Source organism: Arachis duranensis, chromosome 10 (genome assembly GCF_000817695.3).
Source record: "Arachis duranensis cultivar V14167 chromosome 10, aradu.V14167.gnm2.J7QH, whole genome shotgun sequence".
Classification (NCBI taxonomy): Eukaryota; Viridiplantae; Streptophyta; class Magnoliopsida; order Fabales; family Fabaceae; genus Arachis; species Arachis duranensis.
The window spans coordinates 103,377,737-103,396,620 of NC_029781.3; the positions used below are offsets into that span (position 1 = coordinate 103,377,737).

At 32.1% G+C, this 18,884-nt stretch overlaps 4 protein-coding genes across 15 annotated transcripts; 3 read left to right on the forward strand and 1 right to left on the reverse strand.

The window, feature by feature from the left end:
- The first annotated feature begins 1,388 nt into the window (after nucleotides 1–1,388).
- LOC107471949 (5-methyltetrahydropteroyltriglutamate--homocysteine methyltransferase) lies at nucleotides 1,389–6,342 on the forward strand. Its single transcript, XM_016091504.3, has 12 exons — nucleotides 1,389–1,589; nucleotides 2,568–2,921; nucleotides 3,026–3,113; nucleotides 3,328–3,455; nucleotides 3,549–3,940; nucleotides 4,034–4,197; nucleotides 4,432–4,512; nucleotides 4,619–4,785; nucleotides 4,866–4,971; nucleotides 5,099–5,349; nucleotides 5,460–5,661; nucleotides 5,736–6,342. Exons 1-12 carry the CDS (start codon nucleotides 1,438–1,440, stop codon nucleotides 6,096–6,098), a joined length of 2,448 nt encoding a protein of 815 aa, XP_015946990.1. The 5' UTR covers nucleotides 1,389–1,437; the 3' UTR covers nucleotides 6,099–6,342.
- A 1,067-nt stretch (nucleotides 6,343–7,409) lies between these two features.
- Nucleotides 7,410–12,000, forward strand: LOC107471945 (double-stranded RNA-binding protein 1). 12 transcript variants are annotated; one of them, XM_052255472.1, is made up of 8 exons: nucleotides 7,410–8,137; nucleotides 8,312–8,446; nucleotides 8,942–9,177; nucleotides 9,282–9,476; nucleotides 9,615–9,695; nucleotides 9,834–9,921; nucleotides 10,379–10,558; nucleotides 11,414–12,000. In XM_052255472.1, exons 1-8 carry the CDS (start codon nucleotides 7,702–7,704, stop codon nucleotides 11,806–11,808), a joined length of 1,746 nt encoding a protein of 581 aa, XP_052111432.1. In that variant the 5' UTR covers nucleotides 7,410–7,701; the 3' UTR covers nucleotides 11,809–12,000. The 12 variants fall into 12 exon arrangements, with proteins under 12 accessions (XP_052111432.1, XP_052111433.1, XP_052111431.1 ...); XM_052255473.1 differs by lacking the exon at nucleotides 9,615–9,695 and having other exon boundaries at nucleotides 9,282–9,419; XM_052255471.1 differs by lacking the exon at nucleotides 9,615–9,695 and having other exon boundaries at nucleotides 9,282–9,557; nucleotides 11,414–11,999.
- A 767-nt stretch (nucleotides 12,001–12,767) lies between these two features.
- LOC107471766 (blue copper protein 1a-like) lies at nucleotides 12,768–15,009 on the forward strand. The gene is made up of 2 exons (XM_016091256.3): nucleotides 12,768–12,994; nucleotides 14,625–15,009. Exons 1-2 carry the CDS (start codon nucleotides 12,826–12,828, stop codon nucleotides 14,933–14,935), a joined length of 480 nt encoding a protein of 159 aa, XP_015946742.1. The 5' UTR covers nucleotides 12,768–12,825; the 3' UTR covers nucleotides 14,936–15,009.
- Nucleotides 15,010–15,474: 465 nt separating this feature from the next.
- Nucleotides 15,475–17,474, reverse strand: LOC107471735 (uncharacterized). The gene is made up of 4 exons (XM_016091226.3): nucleotides 16,976–17,474; nucleotides 16,101–16,319; nucleotides 15,929–16,018; nucleotides 15,475–15,713 (listed from the first exon to the last, which is right to left on the reverse strand). The coding sequence occupies exons 1-4, from the start codon at nucleotides 17,447–17,449 to the stop codon at nucleotides 15,495–15,497; spliced, it is 1,002 nt and encodes a 333-aa protein (XP_015946712.1). The 5' UTR covers nucleotides 17,450–17,474; the 3' UTR covers nucleotides 15,475–15,494.
- Nucleotides 17,475–18,884: the final 1,410 nt, after the last annotated feature.

An 18,884-nucleotide genomic window follows, 5' to 3' on the forward strand; every position in this document is an offset into this window, starting at 1 on the left:
ACAATAAATAATATTATTTTAATTTTAATAATATTTTTTAAAATATTATATATAGTGACGGTAATTATCATAATATAATCATATTACCTTTTAGAAATATACATGCTTAGAACAATAAATAATTATTGGTAAAAAAAATATTCCCCAAAATATTAAATATGTCATCAAAATATCAAATTGATCACATGGTATTTAAAATTCCACCAACTAAAGCCCCAATTAAATTAATTAATATGAAAATGCAATGTTAAAGCAACAAAAGTACTTTGTGGTTAAACAAAAGGATTTTTTTTCTTAGCTACGTTATGAAAGTTCAATTCTTGTTTTTGGTATTAAAAATTGTTTAAAACTCTAAACTAGTTGTCTAATTTATTGAAATGATTACAAATTAGTAATGAATTAATAGCCATATTAAATCATATTCAACCATAACTTTGGGGTGGTGAATTAAAAAAAAATAGCAAACAGCCAAGTATACACCAACCACGGAGACAGTTTAGTCCCTTACCAAACGCTTGACGTACCACAACTTACTTAAAAAATAATTAGGAGAATGATTAGAAAATTTCTTTAAAACTATCTTATTGTTCAAAGAGTAAATGAAGAAAGAATTGTGCTATTTTTTCTCACAGTTTAGTCCCTTACCAAATTCTTGCAAGTTGTTATCAAGTTCACTCAGCTGGATGGTTTTTGTTTTGAGCAGAAAATATCCATTTTTTTGCTATATTAATGTCTGTTATTAGTTGTTTTAATTTTTTTAAATATAAAACTTATAATTTATTTAGTTTTAAAATATTATTAAACACAATGAATAGTTAAATACTTTATATTAATAATTGATTAGGTTATTAAATAGAAACACATTTAATGGAAAAAATACCTGTAGAAACTTTAAAATAACATCATTAAATTTATAAGTTTTATTGTAAGTTTTATTATTTTAAGTTAAAAGTGATTAAATATTTATTTTTTGGGTAAACAACAAAAATATATCTGAATTATTTGTCGCTAAAAAAATCTCTAAATTTTGTTATTAATAAAAATATTTTTAAATTATTTAAAAATGTGACAAAAATATATATTTTATTTTGTGTTAACAAAAAAGAGTGATGTGATAAATGAAATTTCGTATATGACAAGTGAGAATCAGACGTTAACAAGTGAGATATGTCATATTTTTTTCATTAACAAAGCATATATTTAATTATGATAAAATATTATTAATACATTTTTAAATTATTTGAGAATATTTTTTTCACTACAGAAATAATTCAAAATTATACTTATTATTTATTATCTTACTAACTTTATATTCCATTTGATATATCAGATATTTGTGTTGTAGAAATAGTTAGGTGAAAGATAATGCAAAATGTTGTTAAGAGGCAGTAGTGTTTTGTTTTCACATTCTGAAATCTGAATTGAATTGTTTCTGTAATGAATCTGAAAACGGTGGCGGTTTGGTATGTTAGTTGGACACAAAAATTTGTTATAAATACGTCGAAGATCACTCCTCACTCGTGGCGCTCTTCTCTCTTCTTCACACACACAAACAAAGAATTGGTCTCTACAACTCCCACAATTCAAGGGTACGATACGACACTCCCTCTCCTTCGTTCATCAAACTCCATTTTCCCCCATTAAATATCCCTTCATTACACGCTCTTCACCTTCCTTAAGCTTCTTTTTCTTCTCTTTTCTAACTAACTACATTTTTTTTTGGTTTCTTATATTCACTTGATAACACATTCGTTCATTCTTATTGTTATTGTTGTAATCCTGGTAAATGTTAACGCTTACATGCATGCGCCCCATTCTTTTCGATTCTGCAAGATATTTTGTGGTTCCGATTCGGTGATTATTTGAATTGTTTTTAATCTATAGATCTAACCATAGCTTTTGCTCTCCCAAATTCATTTCTTACACTTCAATTTTCATGGCTTAATTAGTAATAATAATGATAGTAATTCAACAGTGTTGTTTTCAAACATTGTAATTTATGAACATGATTTGTTGTAAGGAAATGGATTGTGTGTATCATTTTGTTGAATTTTTTGCAACCAATTTAAAAGATCATAATTTTGGGCTCTCATAATTGAATAACCTCCAACTGATATGTAACCTTGAAAAATAAATAGAAGCTTATGATTATTGAGTTTTTTTGTTCTTAATTTCTTTATCCTGTATGTGCATGTTCTGTTTGTAGGTGAATATGTTATAAGAATTTAAACTAATTATGTATGTGTTAAAAAATAAAATAGATTTGAGCATTCCTAATATCCCTCTACAAAATCATAACACATGTGACTAGTCAATTTAATTTGAATGACTTTATGGTTTTAAATCCAAGTTCACTCTTGGTAACTGTGTTTCAATATTGTGTTTTTGCTGTTTATGCTATTCTATTGAGACCTTGATGCGGATTATGGTTGTATCTGCTTTATTTTCTTCAATTATCTGCAATTTTTGCTGTTAGCTTATGTAAACTTCTTATGTTGTGTTAATTTTGTAAAGTTTCACACATAAACAACTGAGATTTGGTTGCATATTCTGTCCTGATGTACCAGAACAATGGCATCCCATATTGTTGGATATCCTCGCATGGGCCCAAAGAGAGAGCTAAAGTTTGCTTTGGAGTCATTCTGGGAGGGGAAGAGCAGCGCCGAGGATTTGAGGAAGGTGGCTGCTGATCTAAAGGCATCCATCTGGAAGCAGATGGCAGATGCTGGGATCAAGTACATCCCCAGCAACACTTTCTCATGGTATGATCACATGCTCGACACCAGTGCCTTGCTTGGCGCCGTTCCACCCAGATATGGTTGGAGTGGTGGAGAGATTGGGTTTGATACCTACTTCTCCATGGCTAGAGGTAATGCCTCAGTGCCTGCTATGGAGATGACCAAGTGGTTCGACACCAACTAGTAAGTGATGAATAATGGCTATTACTTTTTGTTGTTTGCTTTTTCGTGATGCCATAGTTTTATTGATCAGAATTCTGATCTGTTGTATATGTGCATTGATCCAGCCACTTTATTGTCCCTGAATTGGGACCTGATATGAACTTCACTTACGCTTCCCACAAGGCAGTAGACGAGTACAAGGAGGCCAAGGCAGTATGTATTATTTGTATTAAAATTATTCTCATTGACTATTTATCACTTGGAAACGTTAGGTTAGGTATTGGGAGCTTACTTAAGCAGAGATTTTGAGATTATTGCTATAAGTAAATTTCTTTTTGTTTTTGGTTAATTCCATCTTTCATGTGCCAACTTTTTGTTCTACGTAACGTAGTTCATTACAATATTGAATACTTAATTTCTTTTGCAGCTTGGAGTAGATACAGTTCCAGTCCTTGTTGGTCCGGTAACATACTTGTTGCTCTCTAAACCTGCCAAGGGTGTTGATAAATCCTTTTGTCTTCTTTCTCTTCTCCCGAAAGTCCTTGCAGTCTACAAGTAATGATTTAACTTGCATACAGCTATTAAATTTTATACCTTCGTGATTATATTCATGTTATTTCTCTAACTTGCTTATAACTATGAACTCAGGGAGGTTGTGGCTGATCTTAAGGCAGCTGGTGCTTCATGGATTCAATTTGATGAACCTGCCCTCGTCTTAGATCTTGAGTCAAAAGAATTGCAAGCATTTACTACAGCATACTCAGAATTTGCGTCTGCTTTATCTGGATTAAATGTACTTATTGAGACTTACTTTGCTGACGTGCCCGCTGAGGCTTACAAGACCCTCACATCTCTAAGTGGCGTCACAGCATTTGGATTCGATTTAGTCCGAGGAACTAAGACTCTTGATTTGATTAAGGGTGGATTTCCTAGTGGAAAGCACCTCTTTGCTGGAGTGGTTGATGGAAGGAACATTTGGGCTAATGATCTATCTGCTTCTTTGAATACATTAAAGAGTCTTGAGGGCATTGTGGGTAAAGGTATATCACAATTACACATTCTATGCAAAATTTTGGGAGACCTCTGCAGTTAATATAGTCATATGATATCCTTATTTTCTAAATGGTGTGCAGATAATCTTGTTGTGTCCAGCTCTTGCTCACTTCTTCATACTGCTGTTGATCTTGTTAATGAGACCAAGTTGGATAATGAGATCAAATCATGGCTGGCTTTTGCTGCCCAAAAAGTTGTTGAAGTAAATGCGTTGGCTAAAGCATTGTCTGGTCAAATGGATGAGGTAACGTTCATTCTACTTACTGCAGTTCACATTAGTGATTAGACATGATAAGTTTTTAAATAACTGGATGATATTTGTAGCCCATAAAATTGTAGCTTCTTTGTTGCAGAAACTACAAATATTCACAGCAAAATGAAATTGTTATCTCTCTTCCAAGTTGTTTTTGTTTTACTTTTTTTCTCTCCCTAATGCTACGTCATTCATGTAATCATCTTCTTGTGGTTTCCTTTCCAGGCCTTCTTTTCTTCTAATGCTTCAGCTCTGGCTTCAAGAAAGTCTTCTCCAAGAGTGACTAACGCAGATGTTCAGAAAGCTGTGAGTGCTTATGTTTTGTTGTTTCGGTTCTGATGCTCATTTTTGTTTAGTTGACTCTGGTGAAATTTATTCTCATTACTTATGACTTCTTTCCTTTCCCTCTCAGGCTGCTGCTTTGAAGGGTTCTGACCATCGCCGTGCTACGAATGTCACTGCTAGACTGGATGCTCAGCAAAAGAAGCTTAACCTTCCAATCCTTCCGACCACCACGATTGGATCCTTCCCTCAGACTGTAGAACTGAGGAGGGTGCGCCGAGAATACAAGGCCAACAAGTAACATATGCTTAGAGTATCCAGACTTGTTTATTTGAGTATGCCCTTTTTTATTTATTGACTAATATTCTACTTTTCAGGATCTCTGAGGATGAATATGTTAAAGCAATTAAGGAGGAAATCCGCAAAGTTGTTGAACTTCAAGAAGAGCTTGACATTGATGTCCTGGTACATGGGGAGCCTGAGGTCCGTTCTATATTCTTCATCTCTTTCTTTCTGAAGAATATCATGCTCTTCCTATACTTTCTAACCATAATGCGATGTTTCCAATTCCAATTAGGCTTCCACTAATTACTGATCTCTTTTGTTGCAGAGGAATGATATGGTTGAGTACTTTGGTGAGCAACTCTCAGGCTTTGCCTTTACTGTAAATGGGTGGGTGCAGTCTTATGGATCCCGTTGTGTGAAGCCACCAATCATCTACGGTGATGTGAGCCGCCCAAAACCAATGACCGTTTTCTGGTCATCAGCTGCACAGAGCATGACCAAGCGTCCAATGAAGGGAATGCTTACTGGCCCCGTCACTATTCTCAACTGGTCTTTTGTTCGTAATGATCAGCCAAGGTATATACCCAAGGCCTAAAAGAATAAACTTCAAATACATTCAGGAAAATGGAAATAACTTGGAATCAGCATGTTGTTAGTCCTAAGATGGTTTAAAAATTCATCTACAGATCCGAGACTACCTATCAGATTGCCTTGGCTATCAAGGATGAAGTAGAAGACCTTGAAAAGGCAGGTATTACTGTTATCCAAATTGATGAGGCTGCTTTGAGAGAAGGTTTGCCGTTGAGGAAGTCGGAGCAAGCCGATTACTTGAAGTGGGCAGTTCATTCCTTCAGGATCACCAATATTGGTGTGCAAGATACTACTCAGGTAGGTCCCAATTACAGCTTTGTTCTGTTTTCTATTTTTCTTCTACATTCAATAATCTTGTATATATTTGGCAGATCCACACCCACATGTGCTACTCAAACTTCAATGACATCATCCACTCAATCATTGATATGGATGCTGATGTGATCACCATTGAGAACTCACGTTCAGATGAGAAGCTACTATCAGTGTTCAGAGAAGGAGTGAAGTATGGAGCTGGAATTGGACCTGGGGTGTATGACATTCACTCCCCAAGAATACCACCAACGGAAGAAATTGCTGAGAGGATCAACAAGATGCTTGCAGTGCTTGAGAAGGACATTTTGTGGGTCAACCCTGACTGCGGGCTCAAGACCCGCAAGTACCCGGAGGTGAAGCCTGCACTCACAAACATGGTTGAAGCTACTAAGGTCATCCGCAAGCAGCTTGGCAAGTGAACACTGTAGGAAAGGAGAGTATCAGTAGCCAACAGAGATGGTTCTGCTTATATTTGCTGTTTTGTGTGTGTTGAAATAACCGAGTTTTTAGTTTATAAAAGTTTTAGGTGCTTAGTTTGGGGATGCTCTGAGCAATTCTTCCCCCTTCCCCACCGAGCCTTATACTGCTAGATAAACATTTTGTATTTTTTTAGCATTGCTCAATCTTTATTGATATGCAATCGCAGCTATTAGTTTTGTTCCATCCAGTATAATTGGATTCCGATGTAGCCTTGTTCACCAATCTTGAGAGAAGAATATGAAAGCTTCAGTTTATAAAAAAAAAAATTATGTTATTGTTTTGGTATCCCTGAACTTCGCCTTGGTAGATGATATCAAGTAATGCTTCAGAGTGTGTACATGCAGAAAATACTCCGACTATCAAATCAATGTTTATTCCAGCTATATTTTCAAAAATATAAGAGAAAGAATTAGAATCATTCTACCTCTTTGCCTTATTACCCATGTAATTATATAATTTAGATAGAGATACTGTTCACTGTTATGGTTACAAACATTATCGATGTATAATCCGGTTTAAATAAGAATTAGTGTATATTATTATTTGGTATCAACAATGTCCCAAAACATCCTTTTATTCTCTTACAACTATTCAGTTGTTAGTCCGACCTATGATGAGCAGATCGATTATTATAAAAAAATTCGGTTATTCTATTATATCAAGTGTAACTATTTTAATGTAAAAAGTTAATCGAAAATCGGCCTGCCAAACCAGTCTATGCAAAGTAAAAATCCCTTGACAAAGAACCTATCAAAACATATAGCAATCCATTTGCCTTTTTGGCTTATGGGAATGGAGGATATCGTAAAAAACTAAAAGAACTTATTAAAATAATAAATCATAAAAACATTAATATTTAATCAATTTAAAATAATAAATCACAAAAAAATTGTTTTTTAGATTATATATAAAATATATTATTTTATTATATTCAATTTAACTTTAGATGAATCTCAATTGAACTTTGAGTTTTTAATTTTATTAATTTAATGATTGGTTTAATTTTTAAAATTTTAATTTTATTTGAGAATTCTTTTTTCTACTTTAGACAAAAAATTCATAGTTACCAAAAGAGTACTCCTTATTTGGGTGTAAAACTGACAATTTTAAAATTTTACTCTTAAACCAAAAAATAAAAATCAAATTTTATTAACCAAAAAAAAAGAAAAATTTTCATGATAGGGGACCAATAGAATATAAAACTTTCTTACTAGTAAGTATAAAATGGTCAAAGTGTTGGTATTTCCGGTGCCAAAATTCGTACGAAGTAGTAATTCTTCCATTAATCAATTAAGGAAATTTCCTGTTCTGTACCAAATCTAATCCCTTAGATGCAGACACCATACAGATTTCTAAGAAAGTCAGCATGAAGACTCTACCCTGAACAATTGAACCTGAGAGATTCCTGATGCTGCAGCGGAAGCACGTGAGGCGGAGGTAGGTAACAGTAGCACTTCCATAATAAAACACTAAAATAGAGTGACAAAAGAATAATTTGGAATCAGAATTCAGAAAGAAGGCACCGCACACCCACAATACGAAATGTACAAAACGAAGGTGCAAGAATTGTGCCAGAAGAGGTCATGGAACTTGCCGGATTACGAAACCACCAGAGACGGCCCCGATCATAACCCTCGCTTCACTGCCGCCGTCACTGTTAACGGAATCCGTTACGAGACGCCGTCACCGTGCCGGAATTCGAAGGAAGCTCAGAACAATGCCGCTATGCTCGCCTTCGAGCATCTCTCTTCCCAACAGCCCTCCGTCATAAACCCTTCCCCTCCTCCTTTCCCCCCAAAGCCCAGGCTCATGCTTAGGCCCAAGCCCAAGCCCAACAACATTCCAATCACCGGCACTCCTACTCTCCCAGGCTTGGATTCTTTCCCCCAACCCACCCTCTTCCCGGGACTCTCTTCTTTCCCGCAGCATCCTTCTCTCTTTGCTCATTCCGCTGCTTCATCGGCTCCTTCGCCTCACTGTACGTCTTTTCTTTGCATTCTCAAACATTTGTGATATCAAATCAGTGATTCTGATAATGAATTGGTTTTTTCCTCACTGAAATTATCTGATTTTGTACTTGTTTGAATTGAAGATGCATGGATAAGATCTTATTGAACATTGTTAAAATGAGATTGATTTTGGTATATTTCAGGTACCCCTGGTATCAACAACATACTACCCACAAGTAAAGTGTTGCCACAGAAATTAGAAGGAGGATGCCAAATTTCTCAGATAACTGGCCCTGTTACAGCTGCTAGAGATACCGTGACAACAGCAGATCGGAAAAGTGAGTTAACTGCTCTTTCTCCGCTTCCTTTTATTGTTAGTTTGTTTGATTAGTTTGACATTTAATTTGTTTAGCATGCTTATATGCTAAAATTATTTCCATAGGTTCTTTCTTTTCTCAATTTAATGATCCAAAATGATGAATGATTCACAAGTTTGCATGTGGTACGAAATTTGAATTGTGATTTGACAATTCTTGTTAGTATTGTATCTATTTAGTTATGTATATATTTATGCATGTGAGTGTATGATTGAATGGTGGACCAAAATTTGTGGTTTATATCTTTTTTGTTGATACTTGTTAAGTTGTATAAATTCTAATTTGTCATTCTAGGAAAAAGACTTTAGCTGTAGTTGTCTATTTTGATTAGGTATATTTCATGATCCATTTTCTTGTATGACACTCATGGTTTGATATAGTTGGTATTCCATATATACACATATTTTAATTTAGAAGTTTTGTTGTTATATTCTCTTCCCGTTGTATTTGTTACAGGTATGGCACACTTGTACAAGAATCAACTACAAAACTATGCTCAAAAGCAAAACCTACCGTTACCGGTGTACACTTCCGAGTGGGAGGGCCCTCCTCATGCCATGCGTTTCAAGTGCAAAGTCACAATTGATGGACAGACCTACGAATGTCCTACCGCCTTTTCTAAATTGAAGGATGCTGAACATGCAGCAGCTGAAGTTGCTTTATTGTCATTATTGTCGGGAGGATTTCAAGAGGTTAGTCTTAATCACTTGTAGCCATTTATTGAAATTTCTTGTATAACATCTTAATTCTTTTTCTTAATGCTGCTTGCATTGATATGATTTCTGAAAAAATTCAGGATAATTCCGTGTTATACAAGAACCTTTTACAAGAATTGGTCCAAAAGGAAGGATTTAGCCTGCCTGCTTATAATACAGAAAGATTTGGCGAGGCTCATATTCCGATATTTATTTCACACGTGGAAGTTGAAGGGGAGGTTTTTACTGGACAAAAAGCCAAAACCAAGAAACAGGCAGAGATTAGTGCAGCAAAGGTTGCATACACCACTTTAAAAGAAAGATCTGGCGAGGCTCATATTCCGACATTTATTTCACACGTGGAAGTTGAGGGGGAGGTTTTCACTGGACAAGAAGCCAAAACCAAGAAACAGGCAGAGATTAGTGCAGTAAAGGTTGCATACAGCACTTTAAAAGAAAGATCTAGCGAGGCTCATATTCCGACATTTATTTCACACGTGGAAGTTGAAGGGGAGGTTTTCACAGGACAAGAAGCCAAAATCAAGAAACAGGCAGAGATTAGTGCAACAAATGTTGCATACACCACTTTAAAAGAAAGATCTGGCGAGGCTCATATTCCCACATTTATTTCACACGTGGAAGTTGAAGGAGAGGTTTTCACTGGACAAGAAGCCAAAACCAAGAAACAAGCAGAGATTAGTGCAGCAAAGGTTGCATACACCACTTTAAAAGAACGAAAAGGTAGTTTCATAGTTTTCCATTTTATAATATGTCCATAAATATGGATCTGAATATTTATTGACCTATGGATGCTGAGGACTGATCATCATTGAAATGCAATAAGTGAACTTCTACACAACTTAGGTTCCTACTCTTGCTGCATATTACATGTAGAACCCTCTGAATCTAGCCATAGAAAATAGATAAGCAGCAAGAGGAGGATTAAATGAGCTGCATATTCCATTAAACCAACTGAGGCAGGGAACTCTGCTTTAGTTGTTTATTTTTTTAATTATTTTTTGCATTTAACTCCAAATAAATGTGACTATATAGAATATTTGGAACCTGTAAAGCACAAAATTCGCCAAAGAATTTGTATTGTTACTATTATTATATTTTTATTAAGGTGCAAGCGCCTGGTATCTTGGTATTTCTCTGAAATGCTGGTTGTTTTATTTCTGCTTGGTGTTTTGATCAGGCAAGTCAGAGCAGAGTTCTTTACTCCCTTTGTTAGATCATCCGCAGAAAGCTCCTGAACCTGAGTCATTGCCTGACTGCTCAGATTCAACTGTCCAAACTGAATTCCAGCATCATGCTAATCCAAACTATCCTGTAATTCCTGGAGTAATCTCATCAAGCCAACCTAACAAAAGTAAGGGTAAGTCCTCAAAACTATTTTCATTCTTACTCGCTGCCCTTTTCTGAAACAAGATTGTGGGAAATCTCAGAAGCTTTCCTGAATTTTGTAAATTCTCTGGTATCTTAAGGCCAAATACTATATTCTTTAGCATTCGAGAATATATAAGTTAGATCATAATGTTAATGATAAAGAATTAAGAATTCAAGGTAAGATCATTATAGTCAATCTATTAAATAACTAAACTGCCATTAGCCTTTTTTGGGACAACAACGAATTGGTAAGTTTGCAATGGTTTTTCACTTGGTTGCAAATACAGTAGTAAACAGAATCCAATATGCTCTTAGAAAGTCCTGCTTTTAGTGTTATTGTAGGTCTTTTTAGATCAGAACTTCACCCAATTCAATTAATTAGTTCAATGTCTAGCTTATCACTTCAAAGACAGCAAAAGGTTGCTTTCTAAACATCTATTAAAACTGTCTTGGTTTGTCCATCATATGGTGGACGATATGCTGCACTCAATTTAAGAAAGGTTTTGGACAATTTCCAGGAGCGCTAAGCATAAGAATCCTTGAGGATGCTGCAGTTTCTGGCCTCCCACTGTTGATGTTTGGAAATGTTGTGCTAATAGCTTTAGTTCCTTTTGCCACCTATAATGACAGATTTTTCGCCTTTGTACAGTGACCTGTAGCTACATAAGGGCATGATTGATTTCCTTTATTATTTTCGATGTTTACTATATTTATAATTTTGCGAAGAAAAAATAGAAAATATGATAAATAGGATTTTGTTGTTTTCGCTTTTCCTAGTTTTCAGGGATAAACCGATTCAGTTGATTTATTGTGCGTAATTCATTGATAAGTTCATTTGACACAGAAAAACAATGTGTTAAAGTTTGCTGTAACTCTCTGACCAAAAAAATAAAAGAAAAGAAGAGAAGAGTTTGTGCTAACCCATGCACTGCCATTCCATCTCCAGAGCCTGTTGTTACAAAGAAGAAAGGGTCCTCCTCTGCATCTGGATGTGCAAATGGCAGCATGAAGGACTCTTTCTCATCAGTTGTCAAGGCGGCTGCAGCCACACCTTCACTCTCAGACAGCAAGAATGTGGCTTCCAACACAAACAATATGCCTTCCACTGCATCAAGCTCCCCAGGACCCAGAAAAAGGATGGTAGTTTACTCGCGGGAGACTAATATGGAAGTTGAAGGAGGTGGCACTTTGATGCCAATTAGTGATGACAAATGGGCTGCTTACGAATATTCCCATTGAGAACTAAATTGGTAGAAGAATCTGCAGACTTGCTTGTAATGTGTATCATAGTTTTGCGAGTCTGAAATGGATTGTGTTTGGCAAGACCATGCTATTTATCAAATTTGGGGGATCAAATCTTTAGATGAAAAGAACTTTAAAGGGCGTAACTAATACTTTGAATATAATGAAAAAAAAAGAACTTTTTTAAGATGTCTTTTATCATGCAAAACTTATCATATCATTGGCCTCAATATTTTTTCCACTAAACACAAAAACTCAGCTATCAGGGATCCTACAAATTTTGGTGCAAGTGCTCTAAAAAAGTTTCTTGGTTTTAATCTGATCATTCAAATTTTATCCAGAGAAAATTCCTATAAATCCTTAAGGTCTAGTATAACTGGAGAGTATTGTTATAATATCAATCTAATTAGATCAATATTCTAATCATGATTGTAGTTGCTCGTTAAGTGAAAACAGAAGAATAGTTTGTATCTAATTTCTTTGAGCAGTGTATCCATTTTTGCTATCCCGATTTTAATGAAAGTCCAATATTTTTTAAACATTAAATTAAATTAAATTGCAATAAACACCTTATTTTTCAAGCGTTGACATATAATATATATTATATCTCTTCTTATATTCCTCATATGTGCCATTTGCACATTCTTATTTTCTAGCGCCTGCAACTGTTCACATCTTGATTAAATATAAAATTGTTTCCCATCGTGTAAACCAATGTTCTTGCTTTCACCCTCCCTCAGTTGCGGAAGAAGCCGCCCTATGCCGGTTCCTCCACTTTCTTATATTATTTTCTACTTTTCATCAAATGTTGCCTTCATCAACATTCTAATATCACCATGACACCATACTACATCCTATATATATTGATCAGCCAGAAAATGCAAACTCGTAGCTAGCTAGCTATTTATCAATATGAACACTAATTATTATGGTTAAAAGAAACATTGTTTGAGAATTTTCGGTACTTAATATTATTAGCTTCTTTTTTCATCTAGCTTAATTAATTAAGATTAAATGGCGTCATCATCAGCTCGCTTAGCCTTGATTGTTGTCTCCATGGGTTTGCTTTGGTCGGTCGGTACAGCAACTGATTACGTTGTGGGTGATGACAAGGGATGGTCTCTTGATTTCAATTACACACAGTGGGCACATGATAAAGATTTCCACGTCGGTGACCGCCTCGGTATGTTTAGTAAAAAAAATTCAACTACTAGATAAATTATTCGTATAAAATATAAATTAAAAATAAATAAAATAATATATATTTATATTTAAATATAAATAATAATTAAAATTTATTAAAAAATCTTTTAAATTAAATTTATCATAAAATTATTTATTTTAAAAATTTAAACTAATAAAAAAAGATAATATAAATTTTAAAATTTTTAAAAAAAAGTATAGGGAGCTAATTAAATATTTGTACAATGTGTATAATGGAGATTTAGGAATTATTAGAGATATAAATATTAATGTTATCTTTTCCAATCAGTTAAAACTTTTGGGATAAGTGGTATCATTACATGGTATTAAAACTTTAGATCCGAAAAGTCTTTGGTAAACTCCAAAATCAATTTAAACTTTTGAGATGAGTGATTTTATAACCTGAAATATTTAGAGAAAATTCCACTCCCCTCCTTTACGAGATGCTAAAATGACACTTCCCTCCCCTCTATTTTATAAATGTACATTCTCCTCCTTTCTAACTTTTAAAAAACCTCCTCTTTAATTCGTTTTAAATTTTTTATGTTAACTAATATTAATTTTATCCATTTTTTAAGAAAAAATAAATTATTTTTTGAAAAAATACCCATTAGCAAAAATTTTATTTTTTATCATTAAATTTTGCTTACCAAAATACCTTTTAATAAATTTTTTTTATTGATTAAATTGTATTTTTATTAAAATACTTTTAAAAAAATAATAATTAAATTATTTTTTTCTAAGATACCTACCCTTCAATAATTTTTTAATTATTAAATTGTAATTTTACCAAAAATTTTTTTAACAATTATTTTTATATTTACTATTAATTTTTTGATATCAATATATATTATTTTCATATTAAATAAAAAATTTTTACCACTGTTAATATAATAACAATTAATATATATTGATATTGAAAAATAATTTTAGTAAAATTTTTTATTTAATGTTAAAATAATACATATAGATATCGAAAAATTAATAGTAAAATATAAAAAAAATTATTAACGAAAATTTTGGTAAAATTATAATTTAATAATTAAAAAATTATTGAAGGATATTTTAGAAAAAAAAATATAATTATTAAATTTTTTAAAAAATACAATTTAATCAATAAAAGAATAATTTACTAAAGGGTATTTTGGTAAACAAAATTTAATAATAAAAAATAAAATTTTTGTTAATATGTTTTTTTTAAATAATTTATTTTTTCTTAAAAAATGGTTAAAGTTAACATTCGTTAACACAAAAAGTTTAAAATAGATTAAAGATGGAGTTTTTTAAAATTTAGAAGGGAGGGAAGTGTACATTTATAAAAAGAGGGGAAAGAAGTGTCATTTTAGCATCTCGCAGGGGAGGGGAGTGGAATTTTCTCATATTATCCTAATAGTCGGATGGTTATTCTTAATAGTATAAGTGATGTTCATTTTGTAACTCAATAGTCCATTGTACACTTAGACCATTAATTTCTTAACGGTACTTATTTTTTAAATATAAAATTTTAATACCATTTCATAAAAACACTCGTCTAAAAAATTTAAAGGACAAAATTTACTATAAGGTGGCTTAAATAATGGAAGCTTACTCTTTTAGCACTTGTTGTGTAGTGTTCAAATACGACAAGAAGAAGCACAATGTGTTCAAAGTGAATGGTACACTCTTTAACTCATGCACCGTTCCAAACGACACAGAGCCATTTTCCTCAGGTCATGATTTCATTTCACTGGAAACCGAAGGAAGGAAGTGGTACATCTGTGGAAAGAGCGACCACTGTGTTAACCGTCAGATGAAACTACTCATCAATGTCGGATCTGCTGCTCCTGCACCTGCTCCTACTTCTGGTGCTCCTCATTCTTTGCCGTCGTCGTCGTTCTACATTGCTGCAACTCTTGCCATTGCTGCCATTTTATTCGTCTGAGATTAGTTTGAGGTTCTTTGTCTTCGTTGCTTGTTATGGAAAGTAACGGTTTCAGATGTATGTGCTTCTAGTTTTAATGTTAGTGGTTTAACCATGTTTTTTATTTAGTTGTTCTTTTTTTTAATTATCATATATACTAGATACTTTGATTATAATATATATTACAGATAAAATGAATCATGTTATTATAAAAAATAATAAACCATATACAAAGGAGAAAATTGAATTAATCTATTCGTTTTTTTACATACACATATATATAGTTTAATGTACTGTTAATGTAAATTAAAAAATATATATTTAATTATATATTAACATATAAATAAATAATTTTTTTATATTTATTATAAATAATTATCTAATAAAATAGATATAATTAAACCATTGAACTATCATTCCGTGCTTCAAAATTATACTATATACTGGCATTCGTCAATCATGCACTACAATTCAAGCCACTTAATTACAAAAGCAACTTGTTTAATATAAAACCAATTATTTTGCAGTTTTCAGTATAGGAAAATTTGGAATTGTATATATACTTAAGAAGAAGAAACTTTTAATTATTATTATTATTACATCTGGTGGCCAAGGTAACTAGAAAATCTCTGTAGTGACCGGATGGAATGGCTTCATGAAGAAAATGAGGAAGGTCCTTGCCATACTTTTCCTTGAAAACATTGTTGATGTCATCCATGTCCACCTCAACCCTACTTATCAATGTTCGTGCCAATGTTTCTATGCCTCTTCTTCCCCCTTTCATGCTTCTATGCAGTGACTGTCAATAAAATTTTAAAGATTTTAAATAATTCGACCATGAGAATATAAAATAAAATACACTATTTTCAACTCAAAATATTAAAGATATTAAGTTGATGAGTCTCTCATTTTATAAATTTTTTATTTTTTTTTTCAATGAGAGACTAATTTAACGAGATTCTAACACTTACAACATTAACATATGGGGGTGGTACAGGGGAGAAGGGGGGTTACCTTTGCATAATAGCATGCTGGATTATAAATACATTTCACAACCACAATTAGAGCTTCACCAAATTGCCCATACTCTCCCCTCTTGATGGCCTAATAGAAAACCAATTCAATTAATTCAAATAATCAATTAAATAAAATTTTGTAGGAAATTGTGTTGGCTAGCTAATAGTACTTTTGTGTAGTCATGGCCATAAATGCGTTTGTAACTGGAAAATGTTAGCTTCAACTGGGGAATGCTTCTCTTGCTTAGGATTTCAAGAACAACAGCTTCATCTGCAGCTCCTAAGCTTCCCTCACCAGTTTCATAAAGCCTCCTTGCATCGCACTTAGATATATGTTGGCTCACATCTGCTTTATGTGCTTTGTGTGATGCAGCTAATGCCACCAGAATCTGTAATAATTTACTCAAATATTTATCACTCCAACCAGTAACCATAAAAAAAAACCAAAATTTTATCTAATAATGAATCATTTTTGAATCTTTTATGAATAATTTTGTCTTTTAAATATTATATTATAGAATTTTCTAAGACATATTTGTATGTAGTTTTATTGTTATAATAATTCTCATAAAATTACTTCTTTGAGAAAGTTAAATTAATAGAAAAAAAATATACATACGAAATTACGAATAATTATATCTCTAATTTTTATTTGTCTTTGGATTTTTCTTTTGAGAAGTTTTAATATTATATCATCAAATTATTTTTTTTTTAAACTTAAAACGGATAAAAATAGACACATGAATGGTTATATGTCTAGAAATAATAATAAAAAATAATCAAACAAAATTTGTTTAAAAAAAAATCATTTCCTTAGATTTATAAATAGAACAAGGTGGAAACTCAAGTGTAGTTGATTTCACATGAAGTTGATAGTTGAGAACCGTTAGATAATTTGACTGGTTTGACTAAATTTTCATCTAACGACTCTCAACTATCAACTTCAGGTGAAGTTGAATGCACTGGAGTTTTTAACATAAAACAATGGATAACTTGCATGAATGATTTGAGTGTAGTCTCTACAAGACTCAAAACAGAGGCATACCTTCTGAAATGGACTTGGAGGGTCCAAATTGATAATGTCTTGATCCAAAAGCCTTCTAAACCTTTTGTTATATGCTTGTGTGATAAGGAGAACGTGACTTGATTTTCTGCCCACAAAAATTTCCACAAGAGCCTTGAAATTGATCTCATCTTCTTGTTGAAGAGCTTCTCTGGCTATAACTGCATCTCTTTCATGTGGGTCAAGAATCCACAAGGACAAAGCACACAAAGAACATTTCATTGATGATGATTTCAACCCATCATCTTCTTCATTATAATATCTTTGGAAGTGACTTATTAAGTCTTCACCATACTCTGCTTTGTAGGTTTCCCTTAGTTGTTGCCTTTCAAGTAGGCTTAATCCAGCAAGAGAAGATGGATTCAGTTGTTGCCTCAAACCCACCAAAGAGTCTTGAATCTTCTTGGAATCAAACTCCAAATTGTGGTTTGAGAAGGTTAGAATGTTGGTAGCCATATGAGAGAGATCAGAGAGACAGAGAGAGAAAGAAACAGAGATTTTAGGGAGAGACTACAATTGACTCCTATTTAAACAAACATGAGTTCCTTTTTTTTTTGACACATGACTTCCTATTTTATTAAACGACAAAAATATTTCTAATTTTTTTATTTCGAAGATAAATAAATTTTTTATTAATTAAAAATATAAAATATTTTTTATTTTTTAAAATGCGGACATCTAAATTCTTTCGGAAGATCAATTTGTCCTTATATATTTTGGACGAAAGAATTTAAATATCTCGTATTTTAAAAAATCAAGAATATTTTTATATTTTAATTAATAAAAAACTTATATGTCTTCGAATTAAAATATTAAAGACTTATTTATCTTTTTTTTTGTTTTATTTTATAAAATAATTTAATTAAGCTAGTTGGTATTACTAATCAGCCATTAAAGTAGCAAGGGACATATTTTAGAACGAAAATGTCCCATTACCAAAAAAAATTAGGTTCTAAATCAACAAACATTTTACAACAAAATAATCAAACTTGTAATGACAAAATAATCAATTTTTTTTCATCAGCATAATTAAATTTTTTTATAAATACCAAATATATATCTTTATACGGTAACTTTTTTGTGCTCATATAATATGATTAATTTTAGAAATTTTATAAATCATTTGTTAAAATACTTTTTGAGCATTTGATACTTGTGCCAAATGTTGTTAACAATGTTTGTTGGTTCTATAAAATACATATATAAGAAATGCTAATCTTCGTCCTTAAATTCTAAATCCCATATGTAAAGGTTATTAGCAATGAAAAAAGTCCTCTATTTTTTACCCTAAAAGTCTCCTGATGATGTTTATTAATTAACTAAATGTTGACTTGACAAATTACAATACTTACTGGCAAGCTAAATTATGTTAACAAGACTTGTCACATATTAGCATTTGGTATACCACGTTACCATTTAAAGAACCAAATTAGCAATAAATATTAATATATCATTTTTAAATTTTATATGACTAAAACAAAAAAAAACTTTCTTTGTCTTTTTATTTACATTTCAATATTTTTTATTTTATAATTTTATAAAAAAATTAAATAAAAATAATATTTTATTATTTTCATTTTTTTATAAAATACTAAAAACATAAAATATAAATAATAAAAATAAAAAATATAAAAAAACTAACTTTTAATTAGTCAACTATAGAATTTAGGTTTATAATTTAAGATTTATAATTAAAAATGTATAACTATAGTCTAAAGTTAAGATAAATAAAATAATTTTAAAAAAATAAACGAAAAAAATTGAATACTCCATCCGGTTCCTGACAATTATCTCGAAAGGACAATGAGGCCTAAAAAAAACACTAAACCCGGCCCTTGATATTTTTTTAGGACTGATTAGCTCATGTGCAAAAAAAAAACAACATTGAATT